General features: G+C 43.7%; 1 protein-coding gene across 7 annotated transcripts in view; it reads right to left on the bottom strand.

Annotated features, from left to right (window-relative positions):
- The window catches only part of LOC140193351 (NACHT, LRR and PYD domains-containing protein 3-like), a 53,873-nt gene that overhangs the window by 4,230 nt on the left and 30,866 nt on the right, over positions 1-18,777 (bottom strand). For all 7 annotated transcript variants that reach the window (XM_072250677.1, XM_072250683.1, XM_072250682.1 and 4 more), the window contains 11 exons: positions 17,924-18,090; positions 12,898-13,069; positions 12,739-12,804; positions 7,584-9,384; positions 6,350-6,442; positions 6,017-6,187; positions 5,621-5,791; positions 5,315-5,485; positions 4,943-5,113; positions 3,958-4,125; positions 2,995-3,822 (listed from right to left, as the gene is read on the bottom strand). In XM_072250677.1, the coding sequence (XP_072106778.1) occupies positions 3,735-3,822; positions 3,958-4,125; positions 4,943-5,113; positions 5,315-5,485; positions 5,621-5,791; positions 6,017-6,187; positions 6,350-6,442; positions 7,584-9,384; positions 12,739-12,804; positions 12,898-13,069; positions 17,924-18,090 (3,239 nt within the window). In that variant the 3' untranslated portion in view covers positions 2,995-3,734. The remainder of the gene's footprint in view (positions 1-2,994; positions 3,823-3,957; positions 4,126-4,942; positions 5,114-5,314; positions 5,486-5,620; positions 5,792-6,016; positions 6,188-6,349; positions 6,443-7,583; positions 9,385-12,738; positions 12,805-12,897; positions 13,070-17,923; positions 18,091-18,777) is intronic.

Below are 18,777 nucleotides of genomic sequence, written 5' to 3'. Positions count from 1 at the left end.
GAAGCTAACGTGAAATGTGTCAATATAACCGTAGAATAAAGAGAATTACAGAGGCATGAGAGAAGAATTGGTCTGAATTGGTAAGTAAAGAATACTGGAATGGATGACAACAGAACGGCAGGAATTTCTGTAAATAATTTGGAGGCACAGGATATAAGTACCAAAGAGGAAAAAGTATTCTGTGCCGTATAGCTACTGTATAATATGGAACTACTTTATGTTGTAGCAACACGTTGTTGCGTGTGCTATTAGGTGCGTATTGATCTGTACATGTGTGCCGAGTTCGGTTGTTGCCAGTAAAGAACCATGGGCTGAAAAATGGCAGATGGAGTTTAATACTGACAAGTGTGAGGTATTGCACGTTGGAAAGACAAACCAAGGTAGAACATACAGGGTTAATGGTAAGGCACTGAGGAGTGCAGTGGAACAGAGGGGTCTGGGAATACAGATACAAAATTCCTTAAAAGTGGCGTCACAGGTAGATAGGGTCATAAAGAGAGCTTTTGCTACATTGGCCTTTATTAATCAAAGTATTGAGTATAAGAGCTGGAATGTTATGATGAGGTTGTATAAGGCATTTGTGAGGCCGAATCTGGAGTATTGTGTTCAGTTTTGGTCACCAAATTACAGGAAGGATATAAATAAGGTTGAAAGAGTGCAGAAAAGGTTTACAAGGATGTTGCCAGGACTTGAGAAACTCAGTTACAGAGAAAGGTTGAATAGGTTAGGACTTTATTCCCTGGAGTGTAGAAGAATGAGGGGAGATTTGATAGAGGTATATAAAATTATGATGGGTATAGATAGAGTGAATGCAAGCAGGCTTTTTCCACTGAGGCAAGGGGAGAGAAATAAAACAGAGGACATGGGTTAAGGGTGAGGGGGGAAAAGTTTAAAGGGAACATTGGGGGGGGCTTCTTCACACAGAGAGTGGTGGGAGTATGGAATGAGCTGCCAGACGAGGTGGTAAATGCGGGTTCTTTTTTAACATTTAAGAATAAATTGGACAGATACATGGATGGCAGGTGTATGGTGGGATATGGTCCGTGTGCAGGTCAGTGGGACTAGGAAGAAAATGGTTCGGCACAGCCAAGAAGGGCCAAAAGGCCTGTTTCTGTGCTGTAGTTTCTACGGTTTCTATGAAACATAGCAAAATAGCATTGTTGTGTAACCAGGCTACATACATAACATATTCCAAAGGCAAGATGATACAACTGTGGCTAATAGGAAGGTAAAGCCAACATAGGCAGCAAAGAGAAGGCATTCAACAGAGAAAAAATGGTGGTAGGTCAGAGGATTGGGAAGCTTTTAAAAACCAACAAAAGGCAACTAAAAAAATAATTAAGAAGGAAAATATGGAAATCGAAGGTAAGCTGGCCATTAAGGAGGATCCTAAATGTTTCTTCTGTTGCATAAAGTGTAAAGGAAAGATGAGAGTGCATATCGGACCAACGGAAAGGGATGTTGGAGGAGTGGTAATAGAGGCGAGGAGCTGGCGGATGAACTGAGTCAGTATTTTTCATCAGTCTTCACTGTGGAAGTCCAAATATCAGTGGTCAGAAATATTTATAGTACATTCCTCAGGAGCAGGTTCTTGGGAAACAGAAAGGTCTGAAGGTAAAGGCCAGCTGGACCACATGGCGTACATCCCAGAGATCTCAAAGGGGTGACTGAAGAGATTGTGGAGGGATTAGTAATGATGTTTCAATAATCAATTCAATCTGGCATGGTTCTGTAAGACTGACAATTTGGAAATATCAGTCCACTCTTCAAGAAGGGAAGGTGGTAGATGAACAGATATTATAGGCCACTTAGGTTCACTTCACTCTTTGGGAAGATATTGGAGTCAGATATTGAGGATGTGTTTTCAGGGTATTTTCAGTCATTTTCAGCATGTTTTCCTCAAGGGAAAATCTTGCCTGACGAGTATGTTGAAAGTCTTTGAATTAATTGAAGTGACAAGCAAGATAGACAAAGGAGATTCAGTTGATGATATGCAGCTGAAGTTTCAGAAAGTCTTTGACAAGGTGCCACACATGAGGCTGCTTATCAAGTTATGAGCCCATGGTGTTACAGGAAAGACTCCCTTATGGACAAAGCAGTGGCTGATTGGCAGGAGGCAAGGAATAGTAATGAAGGGAACCTTTTCTGATTGGCTGCTGGTGATCAGTGGTGTTCCACAGGGATCTGTGTTGGGACCAATTCTTTTATGTTACTGTATATGGCAATGACTTGAATGACAGAATTGATGGTTTTGTTGCAAAGATGCAGATGATATCAAGTCAGTTGGAGGGACAGGATGTTTTGAGGAAATTGGGAGGCTGCAAAAGGACAGACAGATTAGAGAAATTACTTGAGTCAGAAGATGGTAAATGTGTGGAATTTTTTGCCATGAGTGGCTGTGGAGGCCAAGTTATTGGTTGTGTTTAAGGCAGAGATTGATAGTTTCTTGATTAGCCAGGGCATCTATGGGTATGGGGTGAAAGTAGAGGAGCAGGGATGACTGGAATGATTGGATCAGCCCACGATGGAATGGCAGAGCAGACTCGATGGGCTGGATGGCCCACTTCTGTTCCTATATCTTATGGTCTTATGATTTAAAGGAGGTGAAGCCTTGAATTCTAATCTTGCTAAGAAATAGACACTACAAAAAGTGCGTCTTTGGAATGTTACGTATCTGAAGTTTTGTTTTATAACTTTCTGTCAGATCAGCGACGCCCCATGTGCTTTATTTGTAAACAACGAAACCATCAAGATTGCAGCAACACTTCCATAAATGACACACTGAAAAAGCTACTGATGGTTTTACTCGGTTCCGGAAGATGATAGAAGCATTTGAAAAGCGTTGCACACTCAAGTCATTTGGAAAGAAAGGTACAAATGACTTGGATTGTTGTCTCATTGCTTCTCATAACATTTCCAAAATGATAGTAGAAGTGTGCAAAATCTCACACAATTAGTGAAAGACTAATAACGCCTGCCGTATCAGGTACTCACCACTGTTCTCAAAATGGATACCAGTGTTGATGATGGATCTCAGCTCGAAACAGACATTAGGCATTTTCAGATTTCTTCACTCTGAAGACTGCTTCTGAAAATCTTCATTTTCGGGGGATGAAAATGCCATTTTAGTGTGGACAGAGAGTCAAAACGAAGAGAAAAGGCTTTGTTTTCAAAATTATCCAGCGTAGTGTGGATGTAGCCTCAGTCTGAATGCGCAGCTACTTGCCCTGATGAATTCAAACCTGGCATTAAAAATTTAGATTCCCACTATCTCTTGGCAGTGCAACTGGAGCACATGCCAACCTCCGTAGTCTCCCGGGAAAGTAGAGGCGCTGTCGTGCTTTCTTCACAATCAATCCAAAACTCAACAAAATAAAGTGATATTTGACGAATAACGTTTGCAGTCTGAATGGACAGCTGCTTGCCCAGATGAATTCAAACCTAGTATTAATGATTTGGATTCCCACTATCTCTTGGCAGGACAGCTGGAGCAGACCTTGGGCGAGTTCTGTCTGCATTTCCAAGGAGCTCAGATGTTAGACACTGAGGGATCTGGCAGAAGATTAATCAATGGCCAGACAGCTCTGACACCCAAAACAGCACTGGGGCACCTGATGACGTGTAGTGGCACATGCTCATCCGGAGCTGCAGTTGTTTAGGGTTTCAATCCGAGTTGTGACTGTGAAATCGATGAATACTATTCCACAGGAGATAGTGCTCTACATTTGAATGAATCACAGTTTAACACTAAGTCCATTTCTGTTTCCCCGCAATGACATCAGTTGATTTTGCCCCTCTGCAGTGAATGGGTTCCCCTTCAGCCTGAAACAGATGTAAGAATGCAGAGGACGTTATACAGTTTGACTAGCAGGGCGGTGGTCTTGCTACTTCAGCAACAAATATTTCCAGGAAAGCCCAGTGAAGTTTTATTGCATTAAACATTAATATAGTACTCACGTGATTTTCCTCAAGCTCTTGCGTCGCAGTATCAGCCGGCGGAACGAGTCGGTCGATTTGTCTGTGAATGAGTTTCCTCCCAGGTCCAAAATTCTCAGTGAACTCATTTTGTTGAGAACGAAGCAGAGGGACTCTGTGCAAGAATCGGTCAGACCGTTACTGTGCAGACTGGGGATCACAGAGACAAAGAACAAGAGTCAGATGAATCGTGAGTATATTTTTATTTTTACTCTCACTGAAACTAACATGGATGATAGAGTTAGAGAGTCTTGGGTCATGGCACCATACAGCATTGAAACAGGCCACTCTGTCCACGACTGCGTCTCTTCTCACTTTGTCAAGACTCTGCTTCCAAAACTCTCTCCGGCTGTGAAGTACTGGTACGCACCATTCTCTGGTTGAAAATCACCGCAGCAATTATTCCCCATCTCTATCCATGAAACTCTGCCATCCTACATAGGGAGAACTGTCTTGTAGTATTTATCTATACCTTACTTTTCAATATCTCATTAACCACTCTAAACCTCCTCCGTCCAGGGAAAAGTGACTGAGCCTCCCCAGACTCTCATAACAGAAATATCCCATTCCAGGAGATACCCTAGCAAGGGCAACTTGACAGTAGATTCTGGAATATGGAGAGAATCACATATCGCTGGAGGACTGAGATGGCCATGTAGAATCTGTGGAGGCATAGTTACCATTTCTGATCGAGATATTGAATGAAGACCAACATCCTGTCAACTTTCACTGCACCATCTACAGCGCTGTAACATTCTTCCTTTCACACAATCACCAGAACTGCATGAACTCCAGCTGGGATCTGTGCAATATTTGGTGACGTTGGAGATGAACGTCTCATCACTTGGGTCACTGTAATCAATGTGCCAATTTATGACGAAGGTCAGTCGTCCTGGGGCCGTTTTTACCGCATTGAGAAAGATGTTCACAGTCAGTTAAGAACATACCTTGTCACACTGATACTTACTCTAGTTCCAGTAGTTTACATTGGAGCTCCACCAGCACCTCAGACAGACGTTTAACCCCTGAATCTCCGATATTGTTATCACCCAGTGACAGAAGCTTCAGGGAGCAGTTTGTTTTGAGAGCGATAGCAAGATCCTCACTGAACGAATCTGTGAGAGCGACATCCCATAATCTGAGGGACAGAGACGCAGATGGAAATGGAAAGAGGAGGATCTGTTTTCACTTCCAATTCACTGTTTGTTGATAATACTCCTCATCTCTTATTGTATACTTAACATTATTGATACTAACAATGATCCACTCTCTTAAATGTAATTAAATTTCAGACACATAGTAGTTGTAAAATATGACCTCTCCATAGTCTGACTCTTACCGTAGTTTCTGTATTTTACACTCTGGGCTGTTCAAAGGTCCAAATATCAGCTTCACCCCTGAATCACCCAGATTATTATAGTCCAGGGCAAGATCCACCAGTGACGGGCTAGTAGCTAGAGCGGAGGCGAGATACTCTGCGCCAGAAGCTGTGAGACCGATTCTACATAACCTGCAGTTCAAAAGAAGCAAATGAAACCCAATGCAAATTTGTCATTATTATTCCAGCTGAGGTCAAAAAGTACCAAACACATTCTACAACATTAGGCATTAAGTTGTAAGTACAATTTCTCAGTTTGGTACTTACCACAGTTCCTGTATTTTACAGTATGGGGTCCTCAGAGCCTCAGAGAGCAGTTTGACTCCTGAATCCTCCAGTTTATTGTTATCCAGTTCCAGTTTGATCAGTGAGTGGTTTGTTCTGAGAATGCAGGCAAGATTCTTGGCGCAAGAAGCTGTAAAACTATTGTTCTTCAGTCTTGTGACCAGAAGAATTAGAGTGAGAGCAAATGAGGGGGAGAGAGAGGGTGGGGGGGGGGGAGAGGGGGGAGGGGGGCAGTGAGAGAGAGAGAGAGAAGGAGAAGCAGAGAGAGAGTGAGAGGCAGAGAGAAAATTAGTACACCATTCAATCTGTGTTCCTGATAATAACACTAACGTTGTACAACTGAGATTAGAACAATATCTGTCACTCTCCACTACTTACCCCAATTTTTGTATTTTACATTCCGAGTTATTTAGAACTCCTAACAGCTTTTTTACACCTGTATCTCCCAATCTATTGTCCTTCATATCGAGCTCCGTCACTGAGCGGTTTTTAATGAGAGCAGAGGCGAGGATTGCAGTCTGAGAGTCTGTGATACAATTATTGCCCAATCTGGTGTCCCATAATCAAAGGAAAAAAAGGGAGACTGAGACCTCAGAAGAAACAACTCAATATAGATCACCAGATTTTACCAGTAGTTACGTTAATTGTTAATAACTGTGTTCTGTTCTAGATATAATCAGAGAATCAGACTTCTCATAGTATGGTTCTTACCGCAGTTTTTGTATTTTACAATCCTGCTCCCTCAGAGCTACAGAGATTAGGTTCATTGCTGAATCACCCTCACCCAATTCATTGTTTGTCAATCTGAAGGAAAAGAGAGAGTTGTGAGACACAAACTGGCTCAGACCCATGACCTGACACATTTTGCCATTCTGATATTTCAAGTAAACATTAAGTAGTGAAGAAGTTTTCAGCTAAATTATTCTCACACTAAGAATGAATCCCAATATGTTACATCCCACTTGTTTTCAAGGTCTGTGTTTTGTTGCTCTTTCTAAACTTATCTCTGTCCAGTTTTGCTTTCTGAATTATTTTGTTGTTATAATTTAGTTCATATTTGTCAAACCTGCATAATTTATGATGCACATTAAATCTCAGATTGACAGAGGAAGGGCCACATTCCATAAAATTAAACATAAACTCGATCTGACATGTGCAATATTCCTGTACTATCTCAGATCAGCACGAACTGCAGCTGGGAAGCCTTCAAGGAACTTTTCCAGACAGGCAGAATTTTGGTGGAGATGCAATTTTTCAAAGTACCAATTTCCTTCATTTATAGCAGTCAGTTTTCATTTCAAACCCAACCATTCTTGAGAAACTTTTGTAGACTCTGTCTCAAGCAGAGCCATAGACAGCAAACAGATCATACCACTTTCCAGCTCAGTACTTGAAATGTGGTGTGAGGGTGGCCACAAAATTGGTCCAATTACGTCCCTAGTCTCAGGATAACTGCTGCAGCCGGTATATTGTAACTGTTTGCTGGCTGCTATAAACGTCTATGTATCACCGACTGGACAATGAAGATGGTGGGTGTTGTGACTGAGTCTTTGACTGCCTGGCCCAGAGAAGGAGGAGGCTGCAAATGGGTGAAGGGATGCAGGCGACTGAAAAGTGGAAAGGGCTGTGTCATTATTGTGTTAAGCTAACATCTGGTCACTTACAAGAAGCTCAGATCGCGCACTGACAACAGAGCTGTGCTCTGATCTTTGGCAATAAATGGGGATGTGGCTGCTCCCTGTGCAACACATGATGATAGTCGCTGCCGGTCTCCAGAAGGGATACGATACTGTTAGTCTGCTAATCATCAGTCAGTGACAAATTTAAGATATTTAGTCATTGGTAAAGCGAGCAAACAATGACACAGGGCTATTTATTTGGCTAAATACATTTAACATTAAATCTTTAATTTTCACTGTTAGAAAATCTAAATATTTAGAATTACCCCAACTCTTGGCATTTGTAGAGACTGGGTGCCAGCCGTTGGAGTCCTTCACACTGAATGTAGCAGTGATCCAGGTCGAGGTGTTTTATTGTATCACAGAGTCCGATGACATGAGACAGGACCGCACAGTCAATCGGGGTCAGTCGCAGTCCACGAAGTGAAAGTTTTTCCACAGACCCTAGTGCTTCCTGAGCTAGCGCACGATTCTGAGACTCAAACAGGTAGTGCAATGTGTTCAGGAGGCTCCTTTTATCAGCTTCGTTCTCTGTGTTTCCACTCCGACGTTTGAACTCCACCTTCAGAAAGTCAATCACCTGGCGGGCTGTATTGACAGGAAATGGACCCAGAACCTCCTTCCATCGCCAGGCTGACCCCGAGGAGAGACCAGCAACAAAACGGAGAAATACCTCAAACCGCCCATCTGTCATGCCGCAGGCTTCAGCGAGGATCTTCGCAGTATCCTTGAGGTCTGAGGTTAGGAATTGTGCGACTGCAGCTACAAACTCTTGGATGGTGAGGTGTGGGAATGTGTACACCACACACCGGGCAGAATCCTCTCTCTCCAAAAGCTCCATCAGGAACCCGGACAGGAACTGGGAAGGCTGCAGATTGTACTTGATCAAATCTTCATCTGTAAACACAATCTTCTTCTGGCACACTCCTGTGAAGGCCATTTGACCAAGCTTGAGTAACACATCTCTGGGGCTCTCAATCTCACGGCCGTGGTTTTTCAGGATGTTGTAAATATAGTATGAATATAGTTGGGTGATGGTCTTGGGAACTTGCTGCGGGTCCTTGTCTCCTTTTGTGAAGAAGGGTCCCAGTGCTAGAGCGAGGATCCAGCAGTAGGAGGGGTTGTAGCTCATGGTGTACAGGATCTCGTTCTCCTTCACATGTTTGAAAACAGCTGCTGCCACTGTCTGATCTTCAAAATGCCTATTGAAATATTTCCTCTGTTCCTCACCGACAAATCCCAGGATTTCAGCCCAGACACTAATCTCCGCCTTTTCCAATGAATGTAACGCAGTGGGGCGGGTGGTCACCAGCACTGAACACCCTGGGAGCAGTTTGTGCTGGATTAAATTGTACACAATGTCCGACACATGGCACCGGAATTCTGGGTCTGCACAGCATTGCTGAGGTTCTGTGTCTCTCCGACTCTCAGTAAAATCAATTCTATCCTTTAGTTCATCCAAATCATCAAATATAAACAGCAATCCCTCCGGTTTCTTCCAGACTTCTTCCAGACTATTCTCAAAGTAAGGATACTGTTGCAGAATCAGTTCCGTCAGGCTTATATCACGGTTAATGGTGTTTAGATCCCTGAATTTGAAACTGAACACAAAATGGTAGTGTTGGTATATTTTCCCCGTGGCCCAGTCATAAACAATCTTCTGTATCATTGTTGTTTTCCCGATGCCCGGGACTCCGGCCACTGCTGCTGAATTTCCAGGTTTCACTCTGTTCACTGATGTTGGATTCACAGAGTCAAATCCTAAGAATCTCTTTATTCGCTGCCAGTAAGTTATGTTATGGGAAAAGCTGCTTTGAAGCAACTGATCGGCATGGATTTTTTCCAACTCTCCCCGAAGATGCTTCATTCTCCACTCCTCATGGTCTCGGCCTCTTGCCAGCAGCTCGTGTTCCACAAACCTCCATCCTCGAACAGAAGAAATGACCGTCAGCTCAGCGTATCGATCAACCAGCTTGGAAACCTTAACCTTCTCCCTCAACAGAATCGTGTTCACTCTGAGCTTTTCAGTTTCTTCCTGCAGTGCCGTCTTGTGTTTCTCATGAACATCTTCCATGGGAACAGAAAGAAAATTGACACAGTTAGATTCTCAACTTAATAGCGATACACGCAAAATTCAAATCACTAGAATTTCAACAGTTAACTCTAAAGTGCTGTGGTTGTTACCACCAAAAGTGAAAATCCACCAAGACACAGCTGCTTGGCCTGTAACCAATATGCAAAAAAAATAAATAAATAAAATCAAGTCTTCACAGAGCTGTCAGCTGTGAAGGTGAACATATCTCTAATACTCCACTACATCTGCCTGTGTTGACCAACTCAAGACCCTTTCATTTCCAGGTACTTTATTTTGAGGATAAAGTTTGAAAATCTACATGTTAAGGGTCTCAGCCTTAAATGTGGAATGTTCATTTCCCGCTGTAGATGCTGTCCAGCCATATGAGCAATGTCAGAATCTGTACTGTCTTCATATTGACAGGCGATGTTTTGTCAAGTTAAAATAGCTACTGGAAGAACTTATCAAAACAGTCACCGCATGTGTAGGAGAAAGCAGAATTAGCCTTTCAGGTCACTGTCCTTATGAAGCCCTAAGAAAATCTGAAGATCTTCAATTGCAGAGGAAAATGAGGTTGGAAAGAATGGGCAACCACAATATTAAATTAACCTCAGTTCCTTCTGCCTGCAGGCTCCATATTCCTCACTTCCCTTCGTGTTTACAGTCCCTTAAGTGTCTCCATCCACCACCACCCTGGCTGCACACTCCAGGTACCCATCACTCTCTGTCCCGACACATCTCCTTCAGAGCATCCCCCTCTCACCTTAAACACATGCCCTCTGGCATTACGCATTTCAAACAAGATACTGGCTGTCAACTCTATCTATCAGTGACTTATAAACCTTTGTCTGTTTCCGCCCTCTGACCACACCAATCCAGAGAAAACAAGCCACATTTGTCTGAACTCTCCCTGGAGTTAACTCCCTCTAACCTAGGCCGTATCCTATTGCCCGGGTGGCAAACAGCGGTGGAAAACCTCTACTCTAAGGCTAAGGAGCTGGTGGTAGACCTGAGGAGAGCTAAGGTACCGGTGACCCCTGTTTCCATCCAGAGGGTCAGTGTGGACATGGTGGAGGATTACAAATACCTGGGGATACGAATTGAAAATAAACTGGAATGGTCTAAGAACACTGAGGCTGTCTACAAGAAGGTTCAGAGCCGTCTCTATTTCTTGAGGAGACTGAGGTCCTTTAACATCCGTCGGACGATGCTGAGGATGTTCTACAAGTCTGTGGTGGCCAGTGTGATCAAGTTTGCTGTTGTGTGCTGGGGCAGCAGGCTGAGGGTAGCAGACACCAATAGAAACAACAAACTCATTCATAAGGCTAGTGATGTTGTGGGGATGGAACTGGACTCTCTGACGGTGGTGTCTGAAAAGAGGATGCTGTCTAAGTTGCATTCCATCTTGGACAATGTTTCCCATCCACTACATAATGTACTGGGTGGGCACAGGAGTACATTCAGCCAGAGACTCATTCCACCGAGATGCAACACAGAGCGTCATAGGAAGTCATTCCTGCCTGTGGCCATCAAACTTTACAACTCCTCCCTTGGAGGGTTAGACACCCTGAGCCAATAGGCTGGTCCTAAACTTATTTCCTGGCTTAATTTACATATTACTATTTAATTATTTGTGGTTTTATTACTATTTAATTATTTATGGTGCAACTGCAATGAAAACCAATTTCCTCCGGGATCAATAAAGTATGACTATGACTATGACTATTCCCCAGTGTGATACAGCCAGCCTGTCCTGGGAACCGATAGATATGACCTTTGTGATGGAGACACTGCCTAACAAGACTGCCAACGTGCTCAAGCACAGATCGAGCCCTGATCCGAGTATCGATCGTAATTATGTCTATACGTACTGTTGCCTTGCAGGGGGACAACCTTATACTACCTGCTCACGGGGAAGCTCAGCCCATGTGCTATCATTGATGAAGAATGCTGCTCATACATTCTTGCCGAATCTGGAAATCTGTTTCCACAAAACAGATTCCTGCACATTCCCCCAATCACAGTAAATGTATATTCTCTGGTATTAGCCATTGCGACCCGGGGAGAAAAGGTGATGGCTGTAGGTTCTACCTGTGCCTCTTATCACCTTATACACCTGTATGAAGTTGCCTGTCATCCTCTTCCACTCAAAAGAGGGAAGTTCTAGATTGCTCTAGGATGTGTAATCTAATATGGGCAGTATCCTGGCAAATCTCCTTTGAACTTTCTTTAAAGTTTCCACATCTACCCTATAAGGAGGCAACGAGAACTGAACACAACCTTCCACGTGTGGTCCAGTCAGAGTTTTAAAGAGACCCAACATTACTGCATCTCATGGCTCTTGAGCTCAATCAAAATGGTGTCACGTGTGTAGCGTGTGCGGGGGTTTCGCAGTATATCAGTGGGGGGAGGGAGAGCAGTGAAAAATGATATCTTATCCATTAAATAGGGGCTGTGGACAATTCTGATTTGATGGAGACAGACGTGAAAGCACAGAGGAACATCTGGAGAAATTTCTGAAACGCCCGTTTGCTGCTCTCATTACTACGCGGTAGGGAATCTTCTGGAGGGAAGGCCTCAAAATCCCCAGCTTTGCTTGCTGTTGGCGACCAAGATTGAGGTCGAATCGTTCGGATAGAAATGTCGCTCAGTATTCGGTGTCAGAGAGCTGATCGGAGTCTCAAAGTTTTCGGATGACTCAGATTCGGACTGTGGTCGGGCGTGGCAGGAAGAGTTCTTCTTCCTTCTCCCGTCTGCGTGAAATGTGGGACATTTGAGAGACTTTGAACTTTTTACTGTGCTCATGGACTTCTTCATCAAGTTCTGGTATTGTTGCACTGTTGTAACTATATGTTATATTTATGTGGTTTTGTTAGTTTTTTCAGTCTTGGTCTGTCCTGTGTTTTGTGATATCACAACGGAGGAAATATTGTATCATTTCTTAATGCATGCATTACTAAATGACAATAAAAGAGGACTGCGTGTCTTCATAATCTAATCTAATATCAGAACCACTGTAAGGGTTAATGAGGCTCAGCGGTTCATCAGGATCTGAACACTGGTCTATGGGTGTCACAGAATACGTTAGGCGTTCAGGGCCCAACGGCGCTAAATAGATGGATCATTTAATATAATTCATTGTCACATTTTAAAAATTTGTCATAGATTCGATGATTAAAAAGTTTAAACTGCAACAGGTGAGCGATTGGGTGTGAATTCCGTGATCATTCCCTTCAAATCAAACATTTTTTTTTCCTGTCTCCCAGACTGTGCAAACCTGGGAAGCAGCAGCTCTGGCTCACACTGATTCTGGCAAGTCAGCGGTGTCAGAAAGTGAAACCTCTTACCTTTTAATGGAGGTGGTAATTCGGTTAACCCTTCGCTGATGTTCATGTATTCTGGTATATCAGCCCCTGTTTAAATCAATAAATTAAAATTGAATCATATTGATACAGCTACAATGGTTTTTATTGTCACTTTGTGTTCAGTGTGTTGTTTTACTGTACCCAGCTCTTGGATTTCCTTCAATATTCTGTCCAACTTCGGTAACTCGTTTCGCATTTTCACAAATGCTTCCCACATCACCCTCCGGGCTCGGGAGCCTTTCCCCATCACCAGGGTGAAGAATACATTCGAACCCTTTGGCCGGTTTCGCTTCCGCACAAGTTCAGTGACTTCCTATAAATAACAAAAATAAATATATTGAGGAGTGTACTGACATAGCACATGCGGAAGGCCACTGCCCAGTCATGGGACGTCTCAGCAGCCAAGGTACAGTCACTGGACGGGCTCGTCACTCGTTCTGCAATCCTTGGATCGAGTCATCAGCGGGAAAACAGGAAATGAAAACTAATAAAACTCTGAATTCACTAGTTGTAGCAGAGTGGGAAATGATCAATACAGGTTTAATGTGATCAGTTCCCATGTTCAATATCCAACTTTATACAGATTTACCAATAAGGAAGTTTCAAGCTTGATAATTGTGGGGAATGCAAGACTGCATTATTGATCTGGGAGGCCGTCACTGGAAAACCAAGGGAGGATGCCTTAGAAGGTTCTTCAAACAAGGCAATATTGGACAGATTAGATGTACCTCAGTGCCTGATGTGACATAAACTGGGCTGCTATTTGACACGAGGAAAGACATTAATCAGGCACTATCTTCATTATCACCATTATCTTCTAAGACACTCGAAAACTTTCACAAAGTGCCATGTAGCATTCTGATTGACTGCAACGCCGTCTAGAATGGGGCGGGGGGTGTGGGGCTGGGGGAGATGAGCGGGCTACTGCACAAGATCGAAGTAAGTTGCAGCAACTTCTAAAAAATAATCATCTCCATCGTGGGCACTAGCCTCTGTAGTTTCCAAGACATCTTTAAGAAGCGGTGCCTTAAGAAGTCAGCATCCATAACTCCATCACCCAGGGCATGACCTGTTCTCATTTCTACCATCATGAAGGAGGTGCAGAAGTCAGAAGGCACAGATTCAGCAATTCAGGAACAGCTTCTTTTCCTCTGCCATCCGATTTCTAAACGGATATTCAACCCATAAACTACCTCACTACATTTTTTTTGTTTTATTTTTGCACTACCTATTTCAACTTAACCGTTTAACAGATAAACCTTCATTAGCCAGTCATTCTGTTACTGAAAAACAGAAACCCCTTTTTTTTTTTTTTTTACTTTTATTCAAGAACAGCAGATATAAGACGGGTGATTATATGCCTCGTGACTAACCTCACTGGCTGGGTGATTATTAGAAACTGATGAGAGAGGCAGGATTAATCTTCACTGGGAAAGACAGTTTGTGATCAGGTAGAGTCAACAGGCACTGCTTCATGAGCAACATGGCAAAATTCTGGATGAACTCAGCAGGTCCTGCAGGATCTAGGGAGGGAAATTAACAAACGACGTTCGGGGCCAAGACTCTCCATCAGGACTGGAAAGGAAGGGATGAGAAGCCAGCATGAGAAACTCGGACCAAGGCCTCCTCTACTGCCACGACGAGGCCACGCTCAGGTTTTTGGAGCAACGCCTCATATTTTGACTGTGTAGCCTCTAACCCGATGATAGAAAATTCACTTCTCTAACCTCTAGCCATTTCTTCTCCGTCCCTTCTCTCTTTTTAACTATTCCCAATTATGGATCTTCTATCATGTGCTCTCTTCTCCTTGACTGTCCATCACTTCCATCTGCAGCTCCTCCTCCTTCACTTTGTCACACGGCCCCTCTCCTCTCCTATCAGCTTCCATCTTCTTCTGTCCTTTGCCTTTTCCACCTATCACCTTCCCCACCCACCTCCCCACAAACCTGTTTTCAGCCATCATCCACCACAGTGCACAACTTCACCCCAGCATAACATTCTTTTACTGTTGATGTCTCGGCCCAAAGCCACGACTGTGTATTCTCCTCACTCAGTATTCTGTAGATGTTGCTCTGGATTCCCAGCATCTGTGGGATCCCTTGTGTTTGCACTTGTCGTTGGGCAGCCTGTCCATAAGACCATAAACATGGGAGCAGAACTAGGCCGTTCACCCCATCGAATCCGCTCTGCCACGGCATCATGTCTGATCCCGGGTCCTACTCAACCCCATACACCTGCCCTCTCGCCATGTCCCTCGATGCCCTGACCGATCAGGAATCTATCAACTTCCCCCTCTAATGTACCCGTGGACTTGGCCTCCACATTGTCTGTGGCAGCGCATTCCAGAGATTCACCACTCTTTGCCCGAAAACATTCCTCCTTACTTCTGTTCTGAAAGGTTGCCCCTCTCCACATCCACCTTATCTAGTCCTTTCAACATCTGGTAGGTTTCAATGTGATCCGCACATATTCTTCTAAATTCCAGTGAGTACAGACCCAAAGCTGCCAAATGCTCTTCATATGTTGAACCTGCTTTGGACTCTCTCTCGCGGGAATGCATTCTTTCTGAGATAAGGGGCCCAAAACGTTGACAATACTCCAAGTGCGGCCTGACCAGGGTTTTATAAAGGTTCAGCATTATCTACTTGTTTTTTATATTCTATTCCCCTTGAAATGAATGCCAACATTGCGTTTGCCTTCTTTACCACAGACTCAAGCTATGAATTAACCTTCTGGGAGTCTTGCATGGAAACTCCTAAGCCCCTTTGTACCTCTGATGTTTGAATTTTCTCCCCATTTAAATAACGGTCTGCACTATTGCTCCTTTTACCAAAATGAAAATGCAGGATCATACATTTCCCAACACTATATTCCATTTGTCACTGGTTTGCCCATTCTTCCAATTTGATGGAGTCCTGCTGCAATTTCGTTGCTTCCTCAGCACTACCTATCCCTCCACCTATCTTCGTATCATCCGAAAACTTCACCGCAAAGCCATTCATTCATAGAAACATAGAAAATAGGTGCAGGATTAGGCCATTCAGCCCTTCGAGCCTGCACCACCATTCAGTATGATCATGGCTGATCATCCAACTCACAACCCTGTACCTCCCTTCCCTCCAGACCCCCTGATCCCTTTAGCCACAAGGGCCATATCTAACTCCCTCTTAAATATAGCCAATGAACTGGCCTCAACTGTTTCCTGTGGCAGAGAATTCCACAGATTCACCACTCTTTGTGTGAAGAAGTTTTTCCTCATCTCAGTCCTAAAAGGTTCCCCTTTATCCTTAAACTGTGACCCCTCGTTCTGGACTTCCCCAACATCGGGAACAATCTTCCTGCATCTAGCCTGTCCAATCCTTTTAGGATTTTATACGATTCAATAAGATCCCCCCTCAATCTTCTAAATTCCAACGAGTACAAGCCCAGTTCATCCAGTCTTTCTTCATATGAAAGTCCTGCCATCCCAGGAATCAATCTGGTGAACCTTCTTTGTACTCCCTCTATGGCAAGGATGTCTTTCCTCAGAAACTGCACACAATACTCCAGGTATGGTCTCACCAAGGCCTTGTACAACTCCAGTAGTACCTCCCTGCTCCTGTACTCGAATCCTCTTGTTATGAATGCCAGCATACCATTCGCCTTTTTCACCGCCTGCTGTACCTGCATGCCCACTTTCAATGACTGGTGTATAATGACACCCAGGTCACGTTGCACCTCCCCTTTTCCTAATCGGCCACCATTCCGATAATAATCTGTTTTCCTGTTTTTGCCACCAAAGTGGATAACCTCACATTTATCCACATTATATTACTTTGACAATGTGAAAAGCAGCAGTCCCAATACTGACCCCTGAGGAGCACCACTAGTCACTGGCAGCCAACCAGAAAATGCCCCATTTATTCCCACTCACTGCCTCCCGCTTGTCTGCCATTCCTCTATCCATGCCAGTATCTTTCTTGTAATACCTTATCGAATGCCTTCTGAAAATTTAAGTAACTGACATCCACTGGGTCTTCTTTGTCCACCATGCTTGTTACTTCCTCGAAAAATTCTAACAGATTTTTTTATGCAAGATTTTCCTTTACAGAAACCATGCTAACTTTGACATTTTATCATTTGTCTCCAAGTACACTGAAACCTCGTCCTTAATAATGGACTTCAACACTTTCCCAAGTTAGGCTAACTGGGCTATAATTTCCTCTTTTGTCTTCCTCCCTTCTTTCTCACTGTCTGAATATACTAATTGAGTATTTTTAAAGCCAAAACTAAATACATTGCTGAAGGCAGTACGGTTGACCTTAAATTTGTTATGTGGAGATTGGAGCTTTCCAAGGGACACACCCACGTTTATTGAAAATTTCACCAGCAACAATGTGTTTGCCCACAGCCCGGGCCACGTGCTGTTTATATCTTGCCACGTGTGCTGACCAGTCATAAACAGAACTTTGTGCAATAGACAGCCATCACCACCCCCACCCAGACACCCCACCTGGAACTCTCGATGGAAGAAAGGTCACTGATAAAGCACCTGGAGAAGCTGGTGCCTCTCACACTACGGGAGGAACCGATACGGTGATGGCCAGGGCTGGGGTGATGGTTAATTTTAGCTAACTAGGGAAAGACAGCCGTGATTCAACCTGTCTTGACTCACCATCTGCAAGGTCTGTCTTTTTTCGTGGCTGAGTTGACTGAGTGAATTTAAACGGCAGCTTTGTAGAAAGATTGGCTCGAATTTTAACTCACATCTGTTCACCAGGGATGGTACATTCCGACTGCTCACTTGCCACTGTGGTATGCATGTTCAGTTTGGAAAGAACATGCTCCCCTAACTTTAAAGTACAAAGTTTATTGTCAGAGTACACACATCTCGGCACATACAACCTTGAGATTGCTTTTTCTGCAGGCATACTCAGCAAATCTATAAAACAGTAACTATAACATGATCAATGAGAGATCACCCCTAAGACAGTTCCCAGCACCCAAGCTCACAGGTTCCAGTGCAGATGCCAGATCTGCCAAAGAAGACAATGATCAGAGATCAGTGTTAATATTGCACCAAACAGCCGCAGGCCTGTGAGAAGAGGCAATTTGGTTTCTTTCCCATTGGTACCCTCAATTCTGTGATGTTAGACCCAACAGAAGTCACCATATTTTTCCCACTCACCTCGTGTTCTTCCTTACTGATGTGTCCCTCCAGTCTCAGCATTTTGGTGAGTTCTTCCACCCGTTCTTCAATCGCCTGTTTCAGTCTTTCCCGGTAGAATTTTGACAGTTGAAATAGTTGTTCATCGTTCCACTGTGAGATGTGCTCAGAGTTTGTCGTCATAGGACCTGTGAATATGAAGGGTGAATTTAAAAGATGAACCATGACTGTTCCCTTGATATGAGCATCACGGAGCCGGTCCAGTTGGCATTCGTTAACATTGGCCACTCCGCAGTCTGCTCACCAAATATCTCAGCTCACAGTGTAGTTCCGAATCCAAAGATTCAGCAAAGACCAGATATTCTACTTCTCCCTCCATCGACGCCACTGCGCCCCAGACTCAGAGCAGACACAACATTCCTCTTTCTCACATGCCAACTCTCCGATATCGTGGGCCCAGCCTCCCCGTCTCAGCCATTGTTTGATTCTTCCGAGCCCACCCTTATGGATACTGGGTTCCATCCTCTGGATACAGACGGGATCACATCTGAATATCCGATCAAATGTCATCAAAGTTACAATTAGACAGTCAACCACTGTCTTACTAGCAGCACCGACATCTGATAAATGATTAGATTAGATTAGATTATGAGGACACTCAGTCCTCGTTTATTGTCATTTAGAAATGAATGTATTAGAAAAATGGTACAATGTTCCAGTATGATATCACAGAAACACAGGACAAGCCAAGACTAAAACTGACAAAACCACATAATTATAACATATGGTTACAACAGTGCAAAGCAATACTATAATTTGATAAAGAGCAGACCATGGGCACGGTAAAAAAAAAAAGGTCTCAAGTCCCGATAGCC

The sequence above is a fragment of the Mobula birostris genome, unplaced genomic scaffold (assembly GCF_030028105.1).
Source record: "Mobula birostris isolate sMobBir1 unplaced genomic scaffold, sMobBir1.hap1 scaffold_522, whole genome shotgun sequence".
Classification (NCBI taxonomy): domain Eukaryota; kingdom Metazoa; phylum Chordata; class Chondrichthyes; order Myliobatiformes; family Myliobatidae; genus Mobula; species Mobula birostris.
This window is presented reverse-complemented; position numbering and strand designations above follow the sequence as displayed.